The sequence below is a fragment of the Hyaena hyaena genome, unplaced genomic scaffold (genome assembly GCF_003009895.1).
Source record: "Hyaena hyaena isolate Hyena2069 unplaced genomic scaffold, ASM300989v1 scaffold_658, whole genome shotgun sequence".
Lineage (NCBI taxonomy): Eukaryota > Metazoa > Chordata > Mammalia > Carnivora > Hyaenidae > Hyaena > Hyaena hyaena.
Window position 1 is genome coordinate 490,895 of NW_024081288.1, and position 22,246 is coordinate 513,140.

A 22,246-nucleotide genomic window follows, 5' to 3' on the forward strand; every position below is an offset into this window, starting at 1 on the left:
AAGAGTGCTTAGGAAGAAATACTTATCATGTGTTTACAAGGCAGACTATGCCTGTATATACTTATATGTATTTATATGTATACATTTATGTTTATGAATCTTTCCACATATATAGTGACTCTTAAGAAACTGGCTCCACGGGCCTTCCAGAGAAACAGTTTTCATTATTTTATATATATACATATTTCTTTCTCTCTCTCTTTTTTAGCAGGCCCACTCTTTTTTAAAAGTGCCAGGGGGGCGCCTGGGTGGCTTAGTCGGTTGAGCGTCTGACTTTCGCTTAGGTCATGATCTCGCGGTTCGTGGGTTCGAGCCCCGCGTCGGGCTCTGTGCTGACTGCCAGCTCGGAGCCTGGAGCCTGTTTCAGTCTGTGACTCCCTCTCTCTCTGACCCTCCTCTGCTCACGCTGTCTCTCTCTCTCTCTCTCTCTCTCTCTCTCTCTCTCTCTCAGAAATAAATAAAAACATTTAAAAAAATTTTTTTAAAGAAATGAAGTAGTTCCCCAAGATCACTATGTGAGTAAGTGTCAAAAAAAACAGGTTTGTGTGAGTCTGTAGCCTGTACTCTTTTTTTTTTAAGTTTGTTTATTTTGAGAGAGAGGTGGGAGGGAAGGGGCAGAGGGGAGGGAGAGAGAATCCTAAGCAGGCTCTGTACTGATTGATGCAGGGCTCAATCTCACAAATCGTGAGATCGTGACCTGAGACAAAATCAAGAGTTGGACGCTTAACCAACTAAGCCACCCAGGCGCCCCAGTCTCCACTCTGTACTCTTTACCACCATCCAGTATTGCCTCCATGGCAAAAAATCATGACATCATGACTTTGGCTGAAATATATCTTTGGTATGGAATCTGCTCTGCTTTTGTGCAAGTATCACCACTTCCTCAGTTTCCCCTTCTAAACAAACATGGTAGCTATTGCACCAAGAACACACAGTGCAACATTTTATTAGAATGAATGATAATACAGACCCAGGAGTGATGAGGGTAAGTGAAATATTTCATTAGCAGTCAGAATGTTCACAGCCGATGACAAAACTGAATTTGTAGGACCATTTGCTTTCTAGAAAGGGATCTGTCGTACGTCTCAGTTGGCAGAGCAAGGGATCCCTTCCTGTGGTGGAAAGGGAGAGCATTCAGTGCCACTGTGTAGCCTGAGTGCAGCTGGTCCCACCCAATCAGTGCCTAGAACCTGTCCTTTGTCAACTGTAATCAGTACGTTTCTTTCACTTTTGTAGGATTGTAGCTGAGAAAGTAAAGGATGTGCTGTTTATGCGGCCCCGGAAGTACATCCACTGCTCCAGCTCAGAAACCACAGAACCTGGCTACATCAACATCACAGAGTTGGCGGCATCTGTGTGTCGCTATGACCTAGACGACATGGACATCTTCTGGCTCCAGGAACTCAATGAAGACCTCGCAGAGATGGGTAAGTTCTTTTCTCACAACTAAGTTATTCCTTACTTGACTCGTGATTTTTTTTTTAAACGTTTTTTATTTATTTCTAGGAGAGAGAGAGAGAGACAGCGTGAGCAGGGGGGGTCAGAGATAGAGGGAGACACAGAATCCGAAACAGGCTCCAGGCTCTGAGCTGGCAGCCAGCAGAGAGCCCGACGCGGGGCTCGAACCCACGAACCGCGAGATCATGACCCAAGCGAAAGTCGGACGCCCAACCGACCAAGCCACCCAGGCGCCCCTCGTGATTTTTTTTTTTTAATTGTCAGGACCATTTAACTTGCTTTCATCTTGTGGCTTCTTTTCTTTTCTGGCCTTTTCATTTATTTTTCTCCTTGATCTTACCTTAATGAGGCATTTCTTGAAATGCATAAATATACTGAAATGGAACAATAACATTTAAATCTGACCTTTTCTTTCCTTGTTCGTGGTGAATTGGACAGATCAGGGATGCCACGTAGGTTTCAGAAGATGGTTTTCCAGTTCTGATGGTGAGAGTGCTCATGGCTAATTGGACTCCTAGTTGAGGATTCTGAGGCTGGTTCCTGGCCCTGCCCTGAAAAGCACTCGGATCAGTGGGCAGGGCCAGAGGCAGCACCTCTGCCATCTCTGCTGGATGGAGAGAGGCTCCGACCTCAGCATTAGGCAGCAGCACTGCACCTGACAGCCCACTGTGTCCAGCATGCCTGAATGCCAGGCTTGTCACTTCCTGCTCGAAGGAGAATGGCAGCTCTAGGGCAAAACATCCCCAAGGCAGTTCTTAGCTTTCTCACCACCTTTAACGAGTTCTGCAGTTGTCATGCAGTTCTCCGAAAATAAAATTCAGTTAAGCAAAGGCAAGCAAACAAACAAAAAGAAAACCTTGGAGGTAAACATAATACTAGTTTTAAAGTAATGGGATGCCGAGCAGTCCCACTCCGGCAGTGCTGGGAAATGCTCGGCTGACCAAAAACTCGCTTTATTCTCATACGCAGCTCTTGGAGCAGTCTTCAGGCTGAGTGGTGCGTAGGTCCACATGGCCCTACGGAACCCTGTGCGTGGTTTCACTTAAGTCTACGTAGGCGATATGGTGAAGCATTCATTTGATTGCATTTTTGCTTGAATCACATTTGGTCATTGTTAGTCCAGCAAGGATCAGTGGTTTTCCTTTCCTTCCCTCCCTCCTTTTTATAAAAAAATTTTTTGAGGTTGGCATCTGAATGCATGTGAATACAAACTTAAAATCATATTAAATCCAGTTTGGCAGACGGTGGCAGTTATTCTGTCAGTAACCAGTACTGCTTGCTTTTTAAAACTTTTTATTGTATGTCTTCTCTTGCTCTGCCTTCTAAAAGGAGAGAACGGGTGTCAGTTTAGGGTGAGAACCACAAAAGGAAGAGAATGAAAGACTGACGAGGGAAAGTCAGAGTATGAGAGCTTAATCCAGCGGCTTGATGGCTCAGGGTGCAGTTGAGCTTAGGAACTGTATGACGTCCATATACGTTATGATCATTACAGGCCTGCCTTCAACATGACACTACCTGATGACAAGGTCCCTTTGGTATTTTGCAGTTATATAATCCCCTTTGGATGATTTTTTTTAATGACCGTTTTTTATTTTAGAATAGTTTTAGATTTACAGGAAAGTGGCACAGATGTGGCATGCCTCTCACACAGTTTCAGATTCCCCTGTTAGTTAATAACGCTTCACTTGACCACAGTACATTTGTCAAAGCTAAGGAGCCAGTACAGGTACATTACTATTAACTGAATTCTAGACTTTACTAGGGTTTCATCAATTTTTCCACTCATGGCCTTTTTCTGTTCCAGGATCCCATCCAAGACACCACATTGCATTTAGTCTTGGAAGAATTTTAAAAGAGGATTGACCTTATCTCAAGTTTTACTCTTTAGAGTAAATGATACTGTAGCAAGGCTTCTAAAAGCTTAAAATAGACTTTTAAAAACAACACTAAATTAAGCATATTTTTGGTTCAGATTAAAGGAATGTTAAAAATTGAGTGCTTACTACATACCAGGCACTGTCCTAAGCAGTGTACAAACATTACCTCATCTCAGCCTCACGAGAAATCCGTGAGTTCGTATTGTGGTCCTTATTTTATAGATAAGGAAACCAAGCCCTGAAGAGGATAAATAACTTGTCAAAGTTTATGTAACCAATACGGGGTCAAGTGGAATACCCTCCTCCACTCCAGGGTAAAAATGTCTGATTTGTCTTGGCTGGAAAAATGAAACCTACTACCTGGGTGGTGTTTGCTTTCATAAGTAGCTGCGACACTAAAAAGGTTGTTTATATGGAATTCCAGAGTTTCTTAGTATATCTTCTATTACAAATGAAGTGGAATACTTGGGTAAATTTGTTTGGAATCATTGTCAGAATTGTTCCTGAGTTGACAAGCTGTTAAATATATATGTGCTCCGTATAGGAGGATTAGGAGGAACTTAACTGAGGACCATGGCGGGGGGAGAAGGGGGGAAATGGTGGGGGAAACGGAGAGAGGCAAACCATGAGAGACTCTTGAATGCTGAGAAACAAACTGAGGACTGATGGATGTAGGGGGGGGAGGGGAGATGGGCATGGAGGAGGGCACTTGTGGGGATGAGAACTGGGTGTTATATGGAAACCAATTTGACAATAAACTATTTGTAAAAATATATATATATATTTTACATGTATAAAAAATATATATATAAAACATATACGTGTGTGTGTGTGTGTGTGTATGTGTCTGTGTGTGTGTGTACGCGTGCTCGCACAATTTCCTTAGTCCCCCAGAAAGAAATATGTTTCGCTGTTGCCACTATCCATCCACCATGTGAATCTTCTAGTTGGGTATACTAAGTTGGGAAGACTAAAAAAAAAAATTAAAAGTATAGAAGGAAAAGGAGTCAAGAGGCAAAAAAAAAAAAAAAAAAAAAAAATTTCAGAATTTACAGCTAGACCTTTGGATGCTAATAGGTTTATTTTTTATATATAGTTTGCCATTGGAAGATATTATTAGATATTTTTAAAAGGNGTGCTCGCACAATTTCCTTAGTCCCCCAGAAAGAAATATGTTTCGCTGTTGCCACTATCCATCCACCATGTGAATCTTCTAGTTGGGTATACTAAAAAAAAAAAAAAAAAAAAAAAAAAAAAAAAAAAAAAAAAAAAAAAAAAAAAAAAAAAAAAAAAAAAAAAAAAAAAAAGAATTTCAGAATTTACAGCTAGACCTTTGGATGCTAATAGGTTTATTTTTTATATATAGTTTGCCATTGGAAGATATTATTAGATATTTTTAAAAGGCTTGAAAAACAATGCTTCATATGTATAATGACATTTACAGCACCTAGAATTTTCTTTTATGACTGCATACCGTTTTATATGAAAACTTCCTCATTAATCATTAGATGAGACTCATTTACTGAGAATTATTATTTATGTCCAAATAGCTGTGTGATCCTAACTGTCTTATTATGCTGTAAATTGAACTGTTCAGAATTACAAAGCTCAGTAAAAAAGTTCTCCCTCAGTGGGAATAAAAGAAAACAGATTTAGGAGACTGGTCAGGATGTAGACAGAAAATTGAAAGAGTCGATAGTACATCTTACAAGGAATGTGGTGAAATGTATTCCTCCTTTCATTTGTCAAACACTAATATGTGTTGACAGGTAAATATTAGAACAGCTCTAGTGAAAAGATTCTTTGAAATCTGGTTGTTTTTAGATCAGGGAAGAGATGGTTTTATCTTTTAGAATCCCTCCATCCTTGCACCGGGCTCACAGTAGGTGATTTGGGAGTGACAGCTGACTGGCAGGCTGATTGATTGTTTGTATCTCTGTGCAGGTTGTGGGCCAGTTGATGAGAATACTATGGAAAAGACAATAGAAGCCCTGGAACGCCATTGCCATGAAAACATGAACCACGCCATTGAGACAGAGGAAGGGCTGGGCATAGAGTACGATGAAGATGTGATCTGTGATGTGTGCCGGTCCCCAGACAGTGAAGAAGGGAATGACATGGTGTTCTGTGACAAGTGTAACGTCTGCGTGCACCAGGTTAGTGAGGGTGGAGACCACGGCGCGCCCCACCCCCACCCCCACAGTCAGCCTTTCAGAAGCTCACTGATAGCCTCCAGCACCCATATCTGGGTAGTGGCTTGGCATTTAAGGGGGAAGACCAAGATTTGGCCTGGTTGTTCTTCAGTAATTCCTTTAGAAACAATACTTACGATCCCCAAGGTAACTGACTTACTAACTTCACCCAGGGGGCTAAACCCAGATCTTTATTGTGTGCCTTCATACCAATGCCGTTGAGATGCCTTGTTCGATACTTTTCCAGTCCCCTGGGGAGTCTCCTTGCTGCTGCTTCCCCGGGAGTCTCCTCTGCCTTGGAATCCCTGTGACACCATTTGGTTCCCTGGTCAGTAACCTCAATGAGTTTATACTTCCTACAGCTAGAAGTATGGACTCTTTTTGCTAGCCCCCAGGGCCTTCCTTCTCCAGTCCTCCTGATATAGAACTCCTGGGAAGCTGAGTCCAGTACACTTCTAAAGATCATAGAATTTTAGGACTGTAAAAAACTGGCCCACTCCTCAACTTTAAAGATGATACCAGAAGAGATGAAATGACTTTACCCAAGCTCTTACAGCTGGTTGACAGTTGTTTGTCATCCTTCTACCATAATGCCTTTTTAATGAATTATTGATGATGACGATGATGATGATAGCAACAATCTTTTCAGCTCTTTCCTTTTCTTCCCATAAGCACTATGCTCCAGCAAAGTAAGGTTACTTGAGGCAGTGATGACTATTCCTGACACTGTCCTGTCTCCATGTTTCAGCCACGCCCCAATTTAAAATGCTTCCTCCCACCTCCATCTGTGAAAATGCTATGTATCTTCCAAGATCTAGTTTAAGTCTTTTCTTGAACACCCCTACCCTAAGTGATCTTTCACTCTTCTGAACCTGTTGTGTATTTCATTGATTTCATTAATTTATCTAGCAAATAGGTATGCAGCACCATCCATGTGCCAGGACTTGTGCCACATGCTGAAGACCCAGTCAGTGGTGAAGAGGCAGACATGGCCTTTGCTCCCAGGGTGATCAGAGTCTGGTGTAGGGGCTACATGGAAACTGCCCGTTTAGCACAGTATGCCAGGTGTTTTTGTAGACAGAAGTCCATGCTCCTGTGTAAGGGCATGGGAGGGGTGGAGATCAGGGACACCTTCCAAGAAGTGGCATCCAAGCTGAATCTAAATGCCACATGAAACAGCAGTGCACGTTCAGGCAGAGAGGAGAACACATTCAGGCAGGGTAGTGGGAGTGGGCAAAGTATATCAGAGGCAACTCTGGGACATTCAGAGGTGCAGAAGGTGGTGGGGTGGAGTAGGGGGGATGGAGAGCGAGAGCGCAGAGGGATACAAGGGCCACGAGGGACAGCCCTTGCCGACGAACTAAGGAACTTTGGTTTTGTCCCATCAACCCTGAAAGCTAGGAGTTGTATTTTAGAAAGATTACTCGGGCTACAAAATGACTAAAAAGAGTAAGTAACACAGTGAGATGCCTGGCCAGCTCAGTTGGTAGAGCATGTGACTCTTGATCTCGGGGTCATGGGTTCAGGCTCCATGTTGGGCGTAGAGATTGCTTAAAATAAAAAGGAAGGAAGGAAGAAAGGTAGGTAGGTAGGTAGATTAGGTAACACAGGAAATCAAGAAAAACCAGGGCTTAAGAGTTTAATTGCCTGGGCCACCTAACCTAACCCTCTACATTAGAAGGTACTCAGAATTATTCTGTGACTCAGTTGGGTCTTTTTCTTCATTTTACTTGTTTCCTTGAAAAGAGTTCATTTCAGAAATTTATCTTCACTCTACCAGTTATTGGCATTTATATCACACCTTTAGTGAGAGAGGAAGTGTCGTTTAAGTATGAACATAAGTATCTGGTAGTACAGGCCCACGGTCTTTCCTCTATAGTTCCAAAAATTTTAAAAGCTCTGACAACTGCTAGGTTTTGCTTAAGCTTAGTACCAGTACTGATTTGGGGCAATACTAGAACCCTCCCAATTATCAGGCTGTTTATACTCTTTATCCCACTTTGCATACATTATGCTCATACAGTTTGCTAGAGAAATATTAATGTACTTGAGAATACAGCACTGCCCCTGGTCCCACTGGGAGTTAGGTCATATGCCATGTATGAACTTACTACTTTACTAAGATTTGACCAGTTCTGAATTTCCTGATGTTTCTCACCCAAAGGTTTTCAGATAAATGATTGTGGATCTGTAGTAGGCTTGAAGGGAAAATAGTACAAAGGTCATCTGTATTTACTTTCTGTATTAATCCTTCACAGTTGGGACAAATACTGAGGAATTATTTTCAGATTCTTTGACTAAAAAACGGAATATAGCCTAATAAGGCTACATAATCTCCTCAAAGATTATTTCATATGTTTTGAAAATATGTACAGTAATGACTATAAGTGATGCCCTTGCCTCACGTAGAAAGTGATGACAGTAACACCTGGCCAGGCCTTGCAGGATATAAGCTGGTACGTATTAAAGCTGAATGTGGTGCCACGTAAAGTTTCATATAAAAGAGATTCTTCCAAAGTGAGTATGTTTACTTGAATTCTGAAGAGAACTGATGTTAGAGCTCCCTCTGTTGACTGAAAAGTGACTTAAAATGATTGGGAGTATTTGGTTTACTCCTTAATAGGATCAGGGACATGTTGACATCTGTGTTTATTAAACATAATTTTTCTTCTTTACAGCTACCATATTATGACAAATGTTTGCTCCTCTGTGACTACAATACACTTGTGTCAGTACTTTAGAAGAGAGGTTTACATCGTTAAACTTGAGATTTTAACTTTAAAAATGGGAACATCGGGACCATTCCAAGCCCCATACAAAGTTTGTATGTTCCGTTTTTTGGGTTTTAGCCCAGGTATTGAACACTCAAACCAAGCCCTAAATTAATTTGCCTGAAGTTTATGCTCATAGTTTTTATATTTGTCATATATACATTTGGCACTGAGTTTATTAACCCCCTGAAATTATATGTAAAACATATGTCTGCATGTGTGCAGTTTTCTGAGGAGAAGCCACCCTTCATCATTTTGTGGTCTAGAAAAGCTTGAGAGCCACTGCTATGAAATACAAGCTTCTATGATTCTGTGACCATGAATAAGTGTATACAAGGGCTCAGTAAATGATTTTCTGCCCAATAAAAGGACCAGGAGATCAACGGGATACCTAGAACCACTGGTTTTTCTTCTGCTGGCCCGAAAGAGGCTCCCTTGTAGGGAGGAGACTTGCTTTCATTTCCTAGCCAACATTCTGGACTTCAGAGAAAGAAAAGCTCTGAAGGTTAAGAACCTTATAAAATGATGCCCTGCTGTCATAAGACCAGCCTGGTTGGATTTCAGACTCAGCTTTTGACCTAAATTAATTTGTTCTACCAAACCACCTATTCGATCTCCACATAGAAAGCATTCCAGATAAAATGATGATAAAAGACCTACCCACCCCCCAGTGACCTTACAGATTCACTGAGGAGATGAAACATAACAGCTAAATAGGGAAGAACACATGATGCCAACCATGTACTTGGTGAGGGAAACCATGTAGGGTAGAGGGCAAGGGTCAAGTAGCAGAGAAGACACGAGGGGCTCTATGACCTGGGAAGTGAGGTGAGGAGCATCTGGCTTTAGATCAGAGGCCGGCAAACTTTTTCTTTGAAGGGCCATATGGTGAATATTCTAGACTTTGAGGGCCACATACAGTCTCTGTTACATATTCTTTAAAAAAAAGAAACGAAAAACAACACTGCTCTAAAAATACGAAAACCATTCTTAGCTTGTTGGCCTTAACAAAACAGGCCTCAAGTAGTAGTTTGCCAATCCATAGTTTAGATGACAGTGGGGGTGAGAACAGAAGGAATTTCTAGAAGGTTTGTTGCTGTGTGATGGTATGAAATCTTTGTTTTAGTAAGAAGAATATGGCAGCCAAATAGAAGAAGGATTGAGGGTGTGAAGGGAGTGGAAGGGAATTTGGGAATAAATCAATTCAGGCATAGCATGATAAGGACTTGGGTGGAGCAGTTGTGGTGGGGACGGCGAGGAAGGTCAGAGCCTAAGGGCCACTCTGTAGAGAGGACTGGTGTGCCCCAGGGACAGTGGATGAAAGGAAGTAGAAGCATATGAGTCCAGGACTTTTGGCTCTGGAAGCTGGCTAGAGAGAGTTTGAGAGAAGAGCCAGTGGAGGGGTAACATGATAGTGACTGTTGGAACCTGAATCCTAGCTGCAGGTGAACGTGAACCTCCTGGGGTAGGCACAGATTCGGAAGCCATTATGGTGAGTCAGTCAGCAGTGGAAGGTTGGCCAGGCCACGTGGGGAGCCAGGAGGCCCCCAGGTTTCGACTTGAGTGGTGAGAGTAGAGCAGTATTGTGATTGAGTAGTATTGTGATTAGTCTACTACTCTATTCAGTTCAGGATTCATTCACAAGTCCCCTTTTTCTTCAACCCAAGCAAGTAATTGCTGTCATTTGCTGAGTGCTTTTTGTGAATCAGTCTCTGTTAGGCTCTTTAAGCATTAGCTCATTTGCTCCACAGAAGTTCCGTTCTGTTTCTTTTTTTTAACTTTTTTTCTTGATTACAACAGTACATGACATGTAGAAGTTATTTGATAAGTATATGACTATAATACATAATCGCCAAAGAAGCTTTAGAAAACAGAGACAGGAAAGAAAAGATGTAATCCCCAAACTCAGATAACAGTTGGGCCAGCCTTTGTATGTATTTTCTTCTAGTCTTATTCTGTTGTCCTTAAAGTCATTTCTCATAGACATCTTAGATGCTGGAAGGTGCCTTTTCTTTTTAAGTATTTTAAAATTACTGAATCCTGGATACGAGCTTTTTGGGCCTTATTGCCTCTTTCTTCTAGAAGCAAAGAGTACTCTGTGACTGTGTACCAGTGCAGACGTCGGCCCCCATGAAAAGAGGCTAACTATTCTCCCCTCTCCTGCTCGTGCCTCCAGGCCTGCTACGGCATCCTCAAGGTCCCAGAAGGCAGCTGGCTGTGTCGTTCCTGCGTCCTTGGCATTCATCCACAGTGTCTGTTATGTCCAAAGAAAGGTGGGGCCATGAAGACTACCAGGACAGGGACTAAATGGGCTCATGTCAGCTGTGCCCTCTGGATCCCGGAGGTAAGACTCATCTGGGCTTGTGAGCCCATTTGCTCCAGGTGCGCCTGTCTCCTGCGGCTTCATGGAGATGCTTCTTACCTGCTGGTGCTGCTGAGGTGACAATGCTTCCACTTGAGCCCCCTCGCATCCTTCCCAGATGCATGTGAGCATGTAATAAGCCCATGCGAACTAATTTATAGATGGTGCTCCCGGTGGTATTGGATATTTATACAAGAAGTGAGGCACAAAAATCTGTGAGCAGATTTTTTAAAGTGAAACTTACTTAAAATACACCTAGTATAAGTGTACAACTTCATGAATTTTTATACCTGTCTATAACCACAATCCAGACCAAGACAAGGAACACCTCAGAAGTAGACAAAGATACCCCAGAAGGATCCCTCATGCCTGCTTTCCAGTCCCTCTCTGGGTCCTTAGTACCATTTTGATCACTATCTCTGTAGATTAGTCCATCTTTGAATTTCACGTAAATGGAACCATACAGTATGCACTCTTTCCTGTCTGCCTAGCACTCCGTGGCATAGTGGAGATCAGTGCTCCTTTGTTTCTGTTGCCAAGGAGTATTCTATTGTATGGACATACCATGAGCCTTTTGATTCAGAACTGCATCCCTAATTATTTAATCTGGTCTTTCGATTGCTGATATTTCATTAAGGGTTGTGTGCTCACTAAATTGATTAAAACAGGGCTTTCAAACATCCTTTCTCCTTACTTCTTATAGCTGCTCGTTTTTTTTTTTAAACCTGTTTGAACATCCCACACATCCTCATTCCCCAGCCCCTGTCAAAGCCAGTAGGCAGTTTAACTGCAGAATGAGAGAGACTTTCATTTTTTTTAATGTTTATTTAATTTTGAGAGAGAGTGAGCACACGCGCGGGAGAGGGGTAGAGAGAAGGGCAGACGTGGAATCTGAAGCAGCTCCAGGCTCTGAGCTGTCCGCACAGAGCCTCACCCGGGGCTTAAACCCATGAACCACCAGAAGATCATGACCTGAGCTGAAGTTGGTCCCTTAAACCGAGTGAGCCACCCAGGCGCCCTGAACAAGACAGACTTTAGAATTCAATTCATGGGAACTCTGATGATGCTGTATCAGCAATTTGTTCTTCCCTAAAACTTCCTGGCGCTTGGCTGCCCCAGTCAGTAGAGAATGCAACCCTTTTTTTTTTTTTTTTAATGTTTTATTTATTTCTAGGAGAGAGAGAGACAGCGTGAGCAGGGGAGGGTCAGAGAGAGAGGGAGTCACAGACTGAAACAGGCTCCAGGCTCTGAGCTGGCAGTCAGCACAGAGCCCGACGCGGGGCTCGAACCCACGAACCGCGAGATCATGACCCGAGCGAAAGTCGGACGCTTAACCAACTACGCCACCCGGGCGCCCCGAGAATGCAACCCTTGATTTCCAGGTTATGAGTTCGAGGCCCACGTTGGGTGTAAAGATAACTTTAAAAAAATCAAATCAAAAAATAAACCAACAAACTTCCCTGGCAGTTCCAGGGGAGTTAACTAACAATTGAGCTCAGACTCACATAGTTAAACTGAAAATCCTCTGTAAATGTTTCAGTATTCTTACGGATATAGAAATAAGTATTTTTTTTTTTTTTAAATATTGGGGTAATGGTTCCTTTCTCTTACTAAGAATGTCCAGCTCATAGATTGGCATGAACTCGCAGGTTTCTGGCCTGAGAGTGACTGGTCTCCAGCAGCAAATGCCTCCAGCTAATAGAGCGGGCACTCTCGGCATGTAAGAGTCTAGAACATGACTCGGGAAGAGTCCTTTAAAAATAAAAGAAGCTAGGCGCCTGGGTGGCTCAGTCGGTTGAGCGTCCAATCTTGATTTCAGCTCAGGTCATGATCCCAGGATTGTGGGATCGAGCCCTGAGTTGGGCTCCACGCTGAGCATGGCCTGCCTGGGGTTCTCTTTTTCCCTCTGCCCCCTCCCCTGCTCGCATTCTCTCTCTCTCTCTCTCTAACAGGGAGGGAAAGCAGGGAAGGAAGGAAAGGAAAGAAAAGAAGGAAGCTAACAAGGAAGGAAGCCAGCTTTCTTACCTATTGACATTCTTTATTATGGTTGTTTTTAGTACCTTTTGGGCTACTCAAGACCTCTGTGATCTTTCTACAGTTAGTTCCTTGATGTGGGTCAAAATTGTACTAGTTTAACCAGCCTTATTCAAAGTCCTTCACTTTTAAAAGTTGTCTCTCTCTTAGAAACTCCTGTACACATTTGTAAGTGAGAGGGAGAACACTTTTTAATCAGGAGTTGCTTGACCCCTTATTTTCATATGGAAAAAAATGTTTCCCATCTTTTTTTTTCAAGCATTCTTTCAGCACTCTCCCAGGGACTAGTTTCACTTTGAAGCTACTTTGGCTGAGACGGTAGAGCAAAGTGATGATGGTTACGTGATTTAAAAACCATGGTTTGAAAACGTTATCATCCTCATCCTCTGCTTACGCGCTGCGACCTCTTCATTCCACACGTTGCCGCTACTTTGCAACAATATCGTGATTCTTCATTAACTGAACAGAAAGGCTTGTCACTGCCTGTTTTTCATCCTTAGTTGATTAAATGACAAAACAAGGCATGTGGCACCATCTCTAACAGACAATAGGCGCTGGATTTTAATTCCTTTCCTTAGTGGCTTTCTTTGGTTCCTAAGTAAAGTACAGATAGGTATCCTGGATTCGTTAAGGTAACCATGCCCGGTCCCCACTCCTGCCGTCTCATCCTATACATGAGCCATGTACATTACTGCAAACAATCAGCGGTCTGAGCAGTGGCTAGGGACAGGTTTTATTTATTCTTGCTTCCACAGTAACCTTAAGAGATGTGGCCCACCTCACCATTTTGGTGGCCTGAGCTTCACGTAACATCATTTGCAGCTCATGAAAGGTACTTCTGGAATGCCTTGGTGCCTCTGCCTTACGGTGGTGTTTTATTTGTAGGTGAGCATTGCTTGTCCTGAGAGGATGGAACCAATCACAAAGGTGTCCCACATTCCACCCAGTCGCTGGGCCTTAGTGTGCAGCCTGTGCAAGGTGAAAACAGGGGCTTGCATCCAGGTAAGTCACCAAGGGAAATGGCGGGGTGGGTGCCGCTCACCCAGCCAGACTCCCCATCCCGGTGAGAGCAGCCTCTTAACTGAAAGTTTACTTGGGAGGCCCCCCACTCACACCTCCTCACAAGGGCTCTGCCACGGTACACACCGGTTCTGGAGCAATTTTTTTTTTTTTAGACATTGCCTCTGGACCCTTCAGCCAATTCTTTTCATTCATAGCGGTAGTTAACTTCCATCCTTTGCTGTGAGATCTGATGAGTTAGGTGAGTTCTGAAGCTATATGATGCCATCTTGGGTGGAAACAAGCCATAACTCCAAAACAGCCAGGCCCGGGGTCCAGGATGATTTAACCAATGGCTGTTGCTGGACTAAGTACAGCTCATTTTGGTAGGGAAAGATGCATCTGAATAGATAAATCCTGGAGGATAAGCCTGAAAGTCCTGTTCACGGGCGCATATGTTGCATATGGTAGTACAGGTAAAGTTTTCTGAGCCATCTGGGGCATAGGAATTCAGCTGCGTGCAGTAGAAGTAGTAGCTCGTGTGCCCAACAGCAGCAATTGAGGGTGGTTGATGAGACTAGGAGCGGCCAGTTACCTCCAGGAATGGCAGAACGGTTGACCCTTCTACTCCCCAGGCCCGCTGCATAGGAGCTACAGGCTGGTTGGAGTTAGATTTGCCTGCTAAGCTTCTTCACAGAAAAGGGGCCATATGGTGTTACAGCTTACAGACAGTGCCTCTGGGTATTTTGTGAAGTTTCTTGCTGTCTGGCTCATCTTGTAGATTTCTTGCTACAGACCTGGGATCAGCGACTCCTCCAAAGAACCCTGGTTCATTTACTGGGAAATGGCATTTAAAGAACACAGTATGGAGGCGCCTGGGTGGCTCAGTCAGTTAAAGCATCCGACTTTGGCTCAGGTCATGATCTCATGGTTCTTGGGTTCGAACCCCGTGTCAGGCTCTGTGCTGACAGCTCAGAACCTGGAGCCTACTTCAGATTCTGTAGCTCTCTTTCTCTCTGCCCCTCTCCTGCTCACGCTGTCATGTGCTTGCTCTCTCTCTCTCTCAAATACATAAAACATTTTTAAAAATTTAAAAAGTAAAAAGAACACAATATGGGGACACCTGGGTGGCTCAGGCAGTTAAACGGCCACCTTCGGCTCCAGAGGGTCATGATCTCACAGTTTGTAAGTTCGAGCCCCATGTCAGGCTCTGTGCTGACAGCTCGGAGCCTGGAGCCTGCTTCCAATTCTCTGTCTCCCTTTCTCTCTGCCCCTCTCTCCCCCCTCCCTCACCCCTCCCTCAAAAACTGAATAAATGTTTAAAAATTTTTTCAATTTTTTTAATGTTTTATTTATTTCTGAGAGAGAGATAGCATGAGCAGGGGAGGGTCAGAGAGAGAGGGCGATACAGAATCTGAAACAGGCTCCAGGTTCTGAGCTAGCTGTCAGCACAGCCCGACACGGGGCTCAAACCCACAAACCGTGAGATCATGACCTGAGCTGAAGTTGAACGCTTAACCGACTGAGCCACCCAGGCGCCCCTAAAAAAATTTTTTTAAAAGAATGCAATATGGGCACCAAAGATTCTTTTAATTTTTTAAATTCATTTTTATACCTGACAGAATTGGATACTTTGTCCTGCTTTTTTTTACTTTTTCCTACTGATAACTGTTTAACTACAGCAGTTACAAAGGGAAAAAAAAACTTAAGGGAAAACTATTCCCATGGGGTCTACTACCATAATACGTTGCCTGTTTAGGTTTTCCTAAGTTCTCTCCTGGTTGTTTCTCCTACGTGAGCCCCTTGGGGGCCCAGGTTGTTCATCATCCTTCCGTGGCTTGCCCCTAGCACAGAGAGGAGAGTGCCTGCCCACTGTCAGTGCTTAGTTAGTGCTTAGTGAATAAATATATCCATACTTAACAGTGCCATAGGTTTGTTTCTAATATACATTTTCCATGTTCTTATTATTATTAGCCCTTTTATAATAGCACCTTGAATTTATATCCCTTAGTTTACTTTCATTGTGGTACCTGCGTTTTTCTACTATCTTTTCTGTTTTAAAGGATGTTTTTTTAGAATAGTTAGTAATTGGCAGCATGGAGTCAGTTTTTCATCTGCAGGGCAATGGTTCTTATTTTTATTGGGGTTTAGAGTTCTGCGCTGTGTAAAGATCTCACCAAATTAAGACTCTTAATTTTCTTATAAGGAATCACATTTATTCAGCAAATATTTGAGAGCCTAATTGTGTGCCAGGCACTCTTCTAGGAACTTGGGATTTCTCAGTGAGCCAACAAAGAACCTTGTACCATGGAACTCACATTTGAGTTGGGAGAAATAGAGAATAAGAAATAGACATTAAATCGTGTATTAGAAAATGGTAAGTGCTATAGAAAGGAAGAATGCAGGGTATGGTAGGAAGATGGAGAGTGTGGGGCAGGGGGCATGTGTTGCAGGTTTGTTTAAAAGAGTGGTCAGAGTAAGACTCATAGAGGTTATTTGAGAAAAGACTTGAAGGTGAGAGAAAACAATGCAGATATTTTGGGTAAAAATATTCCAGGCAGAGGGATCAGCCAGTACAGAGGCTCTGAGGTGGGGGTACCTCTGGCCTATTTGAGCAGCAGGAAAGAGGCCAACGAGGCTGGAGTGGAGTGTGTGACTGTCAGAGAGATCATATGGGGACTTGACTGGTTAAGGCAAGGGCAGGCGGTTTTTTTGGCTCTAATGGCCAGCTAATAAACACTTTAGGCTTTGCAGGTCATGTGGTCTCTGACACAACTCCTCAATTCTGCCTTGAGCACAAAGACCGCCACAGAGTATCCTTGAGCAAATGAACGTGGCTTTATTCGGTAGAACATTATGGACTCTAAAATTTAAGTTTCATATTGGTTCACATGTCATAAAATATTATTTTTTAATTTTTTAATATTTACTTATTAGAGACACAGAGTGTGGGTGGGGGAGGGGCAGAGAGAGAGGGAGACACAGAATCGGAAGCAGGTTCCAGGCTCTGAGCTAGCTGTCAACACAGAGCCCTTTGAGGGGCTCAAACTCACAAACTGCGAGGTCATGACCTGAGCTGAAGTCAGATGCTTAACTGACTGACTGACCCAGGCGCCCCAAAATATTCTTATTTTTCTTTCTTACATCATTTAAAAATGTAAAAACATCCTAAGCTCCCATTCTTAGCTCTTGGACCACACAAAAACAGATAGCTGCTGCACTTGGTGTGTGGGCCAGTTTGCCAGCCCCCGGTGTAGGGCTTCCAGGGCCCTTATTGGAACTTTAGTTTTTACTCTAAGTTTAAGGGGGAGCCATTGGCAGGCTTTGAGCAGACAGGTGACATAATTTGCTTTCTGCTTTTAAGGGTTCACTCTGTGGAATAGTGTGATGTCTAGTACTTGCTTCAGAATAATCCAGGGGGCAGTGTACTATGGGAGGTAAAAGAAGGATGAAACAGGATTGGTCATACATTGTTATTGAAGCTGCATGATGGGTATATGGGGGTTATTATAGTATTCTGTATGCTATTATATAGGTTTTTAAATTTCCATAGTAAAAGGTTAAAAACAAAAAAGAGACTGGGGCACCTGAGTGGCTCATCAGTTAAGCGTCCAGCTTTGGCTCAGATCATGATCTCACGGCTCATGGGTTCAAGCTCCGGCTCTGTGCTGACAGCTCGGGGCCTGGAGCCCACTTGGGATTCTGTGTCTCCTCTCTGCCCCTCCCCTGCTCACATTCTGTCTCTCTCTCAATTTTTTTTTAAATTGTTAAAGACAAAAATAGGCTCTGGCTGCTGTATTTAGAATAGACTAGGGAGCAAAGGTTAGAAACAGGAAAAGCAGATAGGAGGCTGCTATAGTAATCCATGAGAGGGGATGGTGGCTTTGACTGGAGTGGTAGCCCTGGAGGTGATGAAAAGTGATAAGATTCTGGGTGAATGTTGAAGGTAGAGCCAACAGGATTGACTGTGAATCAGATATGAGATGTGAGAGAAAGATAGGAATTGGGGAGGCTGCCAAGTTTGGGGCCCAAATGGTGGGAAGGGTGACGTTGCCCTAAACCGAGTGGAGGAATCTGCAGAAGAACAGATTTGGGGGAAGAGATGTTGAGTCCAGTTTTAGGCATTTATGTTTGAGATGTCTACTTGACATCATGTGGAAATGACAAGCTGGCTGTTGTCTGTGTGGAGCGTGGGAGGCAGTCCTGGACAGCAGAAGTGCATTTGGGAGCCAGTGGCCTGTAGATGGCTTTAGCCTGGACTGGGTAGGATCGCCGAGCGCGTGCATGTCGATAGAGAGGAGAACAGTACAAAGGCCTGAGCCCTGAAGCATTCCGGCGTGTCCAGTAGAGTGAGGAGAGGCAGCAGCGGAGATAGAGAGGAAGCCAGCAGGGAGGCCAGAGGAAGACCAAGAGTGTGGAGCAGCCTCTAAACCAAGAGAAGAAACCATTTCAAGGAGAGGGGAAAGATTCATGGTGTCTAGATGCTCTTGAAGTAAGACGAGGACTCTACAGATTGACCCCTGAAGTTAGCAAACGTGTCTATTGGCAGTCAGGAGGAACAGTCTAGGCCACAGTAGTGACAGCAAAAGCCACATTGCCAAAGGTCAGGGCAAAGAAGGGGAGTAAGAACAGTTTGAAAAAGTGGTGTAAAGAGGTCTTTTCCTTAAAGGAAAATACCAAATATCTCTTCTGTATACTTGTCAGCCAATAGGACTTGCATGAAAGGGAATGATCCAGTAGAGTGGAAAACTGCTGGAGTGAGGCTTTCAGTAGTGAGAGAGGGTGGGGTGAAGTGTGGGACTGAGGGGGTGGCCTTGGGCAGGAGCACTGATAGTTCTTCCCTGGTAAGAGCCTTGAAGGCAGAGCGTAGATGCAGTATTAGGTGGGTGTGTTCACGGGAATCTGCAGAAGCGCTCTTTCAGTTGTTTTAATTTCCTCACTGAGGTAGGAAGCAGGATCATCAGCTGAGAGCGAAGTCCAGAGGTTTGAGGAGAGAAGAGGTATCAAGTAGCTTTGTGGTTTGGGGAGGGGCAGTGTGAGCAGCAGGCTGTATTAAAGACCCTGCCTCTCTAGGTGATCTGCTGAAGTGTGTTTATTTTTTCCACCGACATTTACTTGTACTAATAGAATGGCCTTTGTTTTCCATGGTTGACACCTAGTTTTCCTGTGGGAAAACAGACCAAAACCTTTTTCTTTTCTTTTAAACCACCACTAAGTTAAGTTAATTCCAACCTCATTAGTAATTTAACATCTTATTCCCTGTATGTGAATCGAAAACACAGTAACGAAGTACAGTAATTCAGTAGGGGTCAAGTTTTAGTAGCATCATTGTTCTTGGGAAGTTTATTTAAGAGTCTTTGTGATTAGTGACCTTTTTCAGGTATTTTGCTTTATTAACTCCTTCTGGAAACTTCCTAACTATCTGTGAATTGTGTTTATTCTTCCTGTCTTCCAACAGTGGGAATACATGCAACTATTCTCTTCTTTTGATTTCGGAACATTCCCTGGGGAAGGATAGAATTCAACACTGGTGGCTTTGGGGGTCTAAACTGGCCGGTAACTACAGCTTCCATAGCTGGGAGCTAGACCCTTTCTCCTGAGCATGAAGTCTTCTGATAATCCTGAACCAGATCATAACGACTGGGTTCAAATGAGATGCCCTCAGACAGCTCTGGATTTTGCGTAGACTTTGAACACAGTCCCTCTGACAGCCAGCTTTCCAGAATTTCTGCGGGGTCCTTATATGTCTTATGTTCAAGCCCCCTTCAACCCATATTCCAAATTTGGTCAGTGCACACTGTTCTTATTTTAAGGCATTTCTGACCCCTGCCTTCAGGAGTTTGTTGTCTATTGGGGGCGGCCAGATATAAACATGGGAAAAGTTAAGTAACGGTGAAATGACATCTCCCCTCAGACCTTGCAGACCCTTAGGGATGACAGGCGAGAAGGGCTGGTGGCCAGTGCCGGTGCCGGAGTTGAGGTACACAATGGCCGCAGGAGGTTTGGTAGGCCAGCTTGAACCATTTGTGACATTGTTTCAGTGACACAGTTTTGACAGGATTGCTGTGATCCCACCCATTTGTGTGCTCATGGATTCTTGGAGATTAAAGACAACCAAATGGACACTGTCCTGCAGCAGGACGGGAACCCGCTGAGGACGTGTGCACCAGGTCCTTGGGGTTCCAGGTAGGTGTCATCCCCTTGTGAGGGGGACACGCTGTTTTCTTTTTGGGGGTGACAAAATATTTCTTAACTCATTTCTACAATTTCTGAAAAACATCTAGAAAACTTTTATTTTCCCCCCTTTAAAGATAGATAAACTACAGTGAAATACCACTTCATACTCATTAGGGTGATGATACTCAAAAAGCTGGTAGGGTCCCAGGGTGACAGGATCACACTGAGCGTGGAGCCTGCTTAAGACTCTGTCTGTCTGTCTCTGTCTCTCTCTCTGTCTCTCTTTCTCTCTCTCTCTGGTGCCTGGCTGGCTCAGTCATTAAGCATCTGATTTTGGCTCAGGTCATGATCTCACAGTTCATGAGTCCAAGTTCCCCGTTGGGCGAGTTCATGCCCCACTTCAGGTGAGCACAAACCCCACTTTGGATGAGCCCTGCTTCTCTCTCTTTCTCTCTGCCCCTCACTCACTTGTGCTCATTCTCCCCCCCAAAAAAAACTCTCAAAAATTAGGGGCACCTGGGTGTCTCAGTCCATTGGGAATCTGACTCTTGACTTTCACTCAGATTATGATCTCAAAGTTCATGAGTTTGAGCCCCACATTGGGCTCTGTGCTGACAGCATGGAGTCTGCTTGGGATTCTGTGTCTCCCTCTCTTTGCCCTTCTCCCCCAGCTCTCTGTGTCTCTCTCAAAATAAAAATAAACTTTAAGGGGCACCTGGGTGGCTTAGTCGGTTAAGCGTCCGACTTTCACTTAGGTCATGATCTCGCGGTTCGTGGGTTCGAGCCCCGCGTCGGGCTCTATGCTGACTGCCAGCTCAGAGCCTGGAGCCTGTTTCAATCTGTGAATCCCTCTCTCTCTGACCCTCCCCTGCTCACGCTGTCTCTCTCTCTCCTAGAAATAAATAAAACATTAAAAAATAAATAAATAAACTTTAAAATTTTTTTTAAAATAAAAAAAAAGATTCTCTCTCCCTCTGGCCCCTCCCCCATTCTCTCTCTCTCTAATAAATGAAAAAAAATTTTTAAGGCAGACAATAACAGTTACTGGCAAGAATGGAGAAATCAGAACCCTTGTGCTTTGCTGGTGGTGGGAATGTAACATGTGCAGCTTCTGTGGAAAACAGTTCGGCACTTTCTCAAAAAGTTAGATGTAGGGGTGCCTGGGTGGCTCAGTCAGTTAAGTATCCGACTTCAGCTCAGGTCACGATCTTGCAGTTCGTGGGTGCAAGCCCCGTGTCGGGCTCTGTGCTGACAGCTCAGAGCCTGGAGCCTGCTTCGGATTCTGTGTCTCCCTCTCTCCCCCTCCCCCTCCCTCCCTCCCTCTCTCTCTCTCTCTCTCTCACTGAAAAATATATTTTTTAAAAATTTTAAGTTAAATGTAGAATTACCATATGATCTAGCAATTCCACTTCAAAGTGTGTACCACTTTAAGTGTCCAAGACCACCCTCAGGTTCCCCAATTCACTAGGACTCACAGAGCTCAGAAAAGCCGTTCTGCTGGTAGTTGCAGTTTATCACAGTGAGGCACAGGTTGCAGATCAAACACAAGGGAGAGAGGCGCACAGGGCAGGGGCCCAGGAGTGAGCAGGCACGAGGCTGCCACTTGTCCTCCCCGAATGGGTCCTGTGGACAGCGCTGCTTTCTGCCCCCTTGTGACGTGTGATAATACACAGAGTATTGCCAACCAAGGACTCTCACCAAGTCTCAGTGCTCATAGCCTTCGTTAGGAGTTGGCCACTTAGACACAACTCACCACCCACATGGCTGACCTTAGCCCCCAGTCCCTCCGGAGGTCAGGCTGATACCACGTGGCTCAAAGCCTCCACCATAAATCACTTTGTTAGCGGAGACTATCTGACCTGGTCCAGGAACCCCAGATAAACAAAGACAACTCAGATTCTAAGTCAGGACATTCCAGAGGCTTACAGGTCACCTCTTAGTAGCCTGGGGCAAAGGGCCAAACCTTTCTTTGGGCAAGGTTCATCCTTTAATGCACCTTCCCAAAGAGAAATGAAAACCTATGTCCGCACAGAAACTTGCAGAGAAATGCTTATAGCAGCATTATTTCATAACAGCCAAAAACTGAAAACAACCCAACCCAAATGTCCATCGAGTGATGAATGGATAAACAAATGTGGCGTATTCCTACCACGGAATGTTGTTTGGCCATATTTTAATTTTTTTTACGTTTGTGTATTTTGAGAGAGAGGGAGGGAGAGCACACACACAAGTGAGGGAGGGGCGGGAGGGGAGAGAATCCCAAGCAGGCTCCTCACTGTCAGCAGAGAGCCTAACACACGGCTCAGTCCCACAAACCGTGAGACCATGACCTGAGCCAAAATGAAGAGTTGGATGCTTAGCCGACTAAACCACCCG

The 22,246-nt window shown here is 44.0% G+C and overlaps 1 protein-coding gene across 9 annotated transcripts in view; it reads left to right on the forward strand.

Annotated features, from left to right (window-relative positions):
- The window catches only part of LOC120219876 (regucalcin), a 175,570-nt gene that overhangs the window by 110,118 nt on the left and 43,206 nt on the right, over positions 1–22,246 (forward strand). For all 9 annotated transcript variants that reach the window (XM_039216770.1, XM_039216771.1, XM_039216767.1 and 6 more), the window contains 4 exons: positions 1,237–1,427; positions 5,280–5,491; positions 10,475–10,642; positions 13,580–13,696. In XM_039216770.1, coding sequence (XP_039072701.1) covers positions 1,237–1,427; positions 5,280–5,491; positions 10,475–10,642; positions 13,580–13,696 — 688 coding nt within the window. The remainder of the gene's footprint in view (positions 1–1,236; positions 1,428–5,279; positions 5,492–10,474; positions 10,643–13,579; positions 13,697–22,246) is intronic.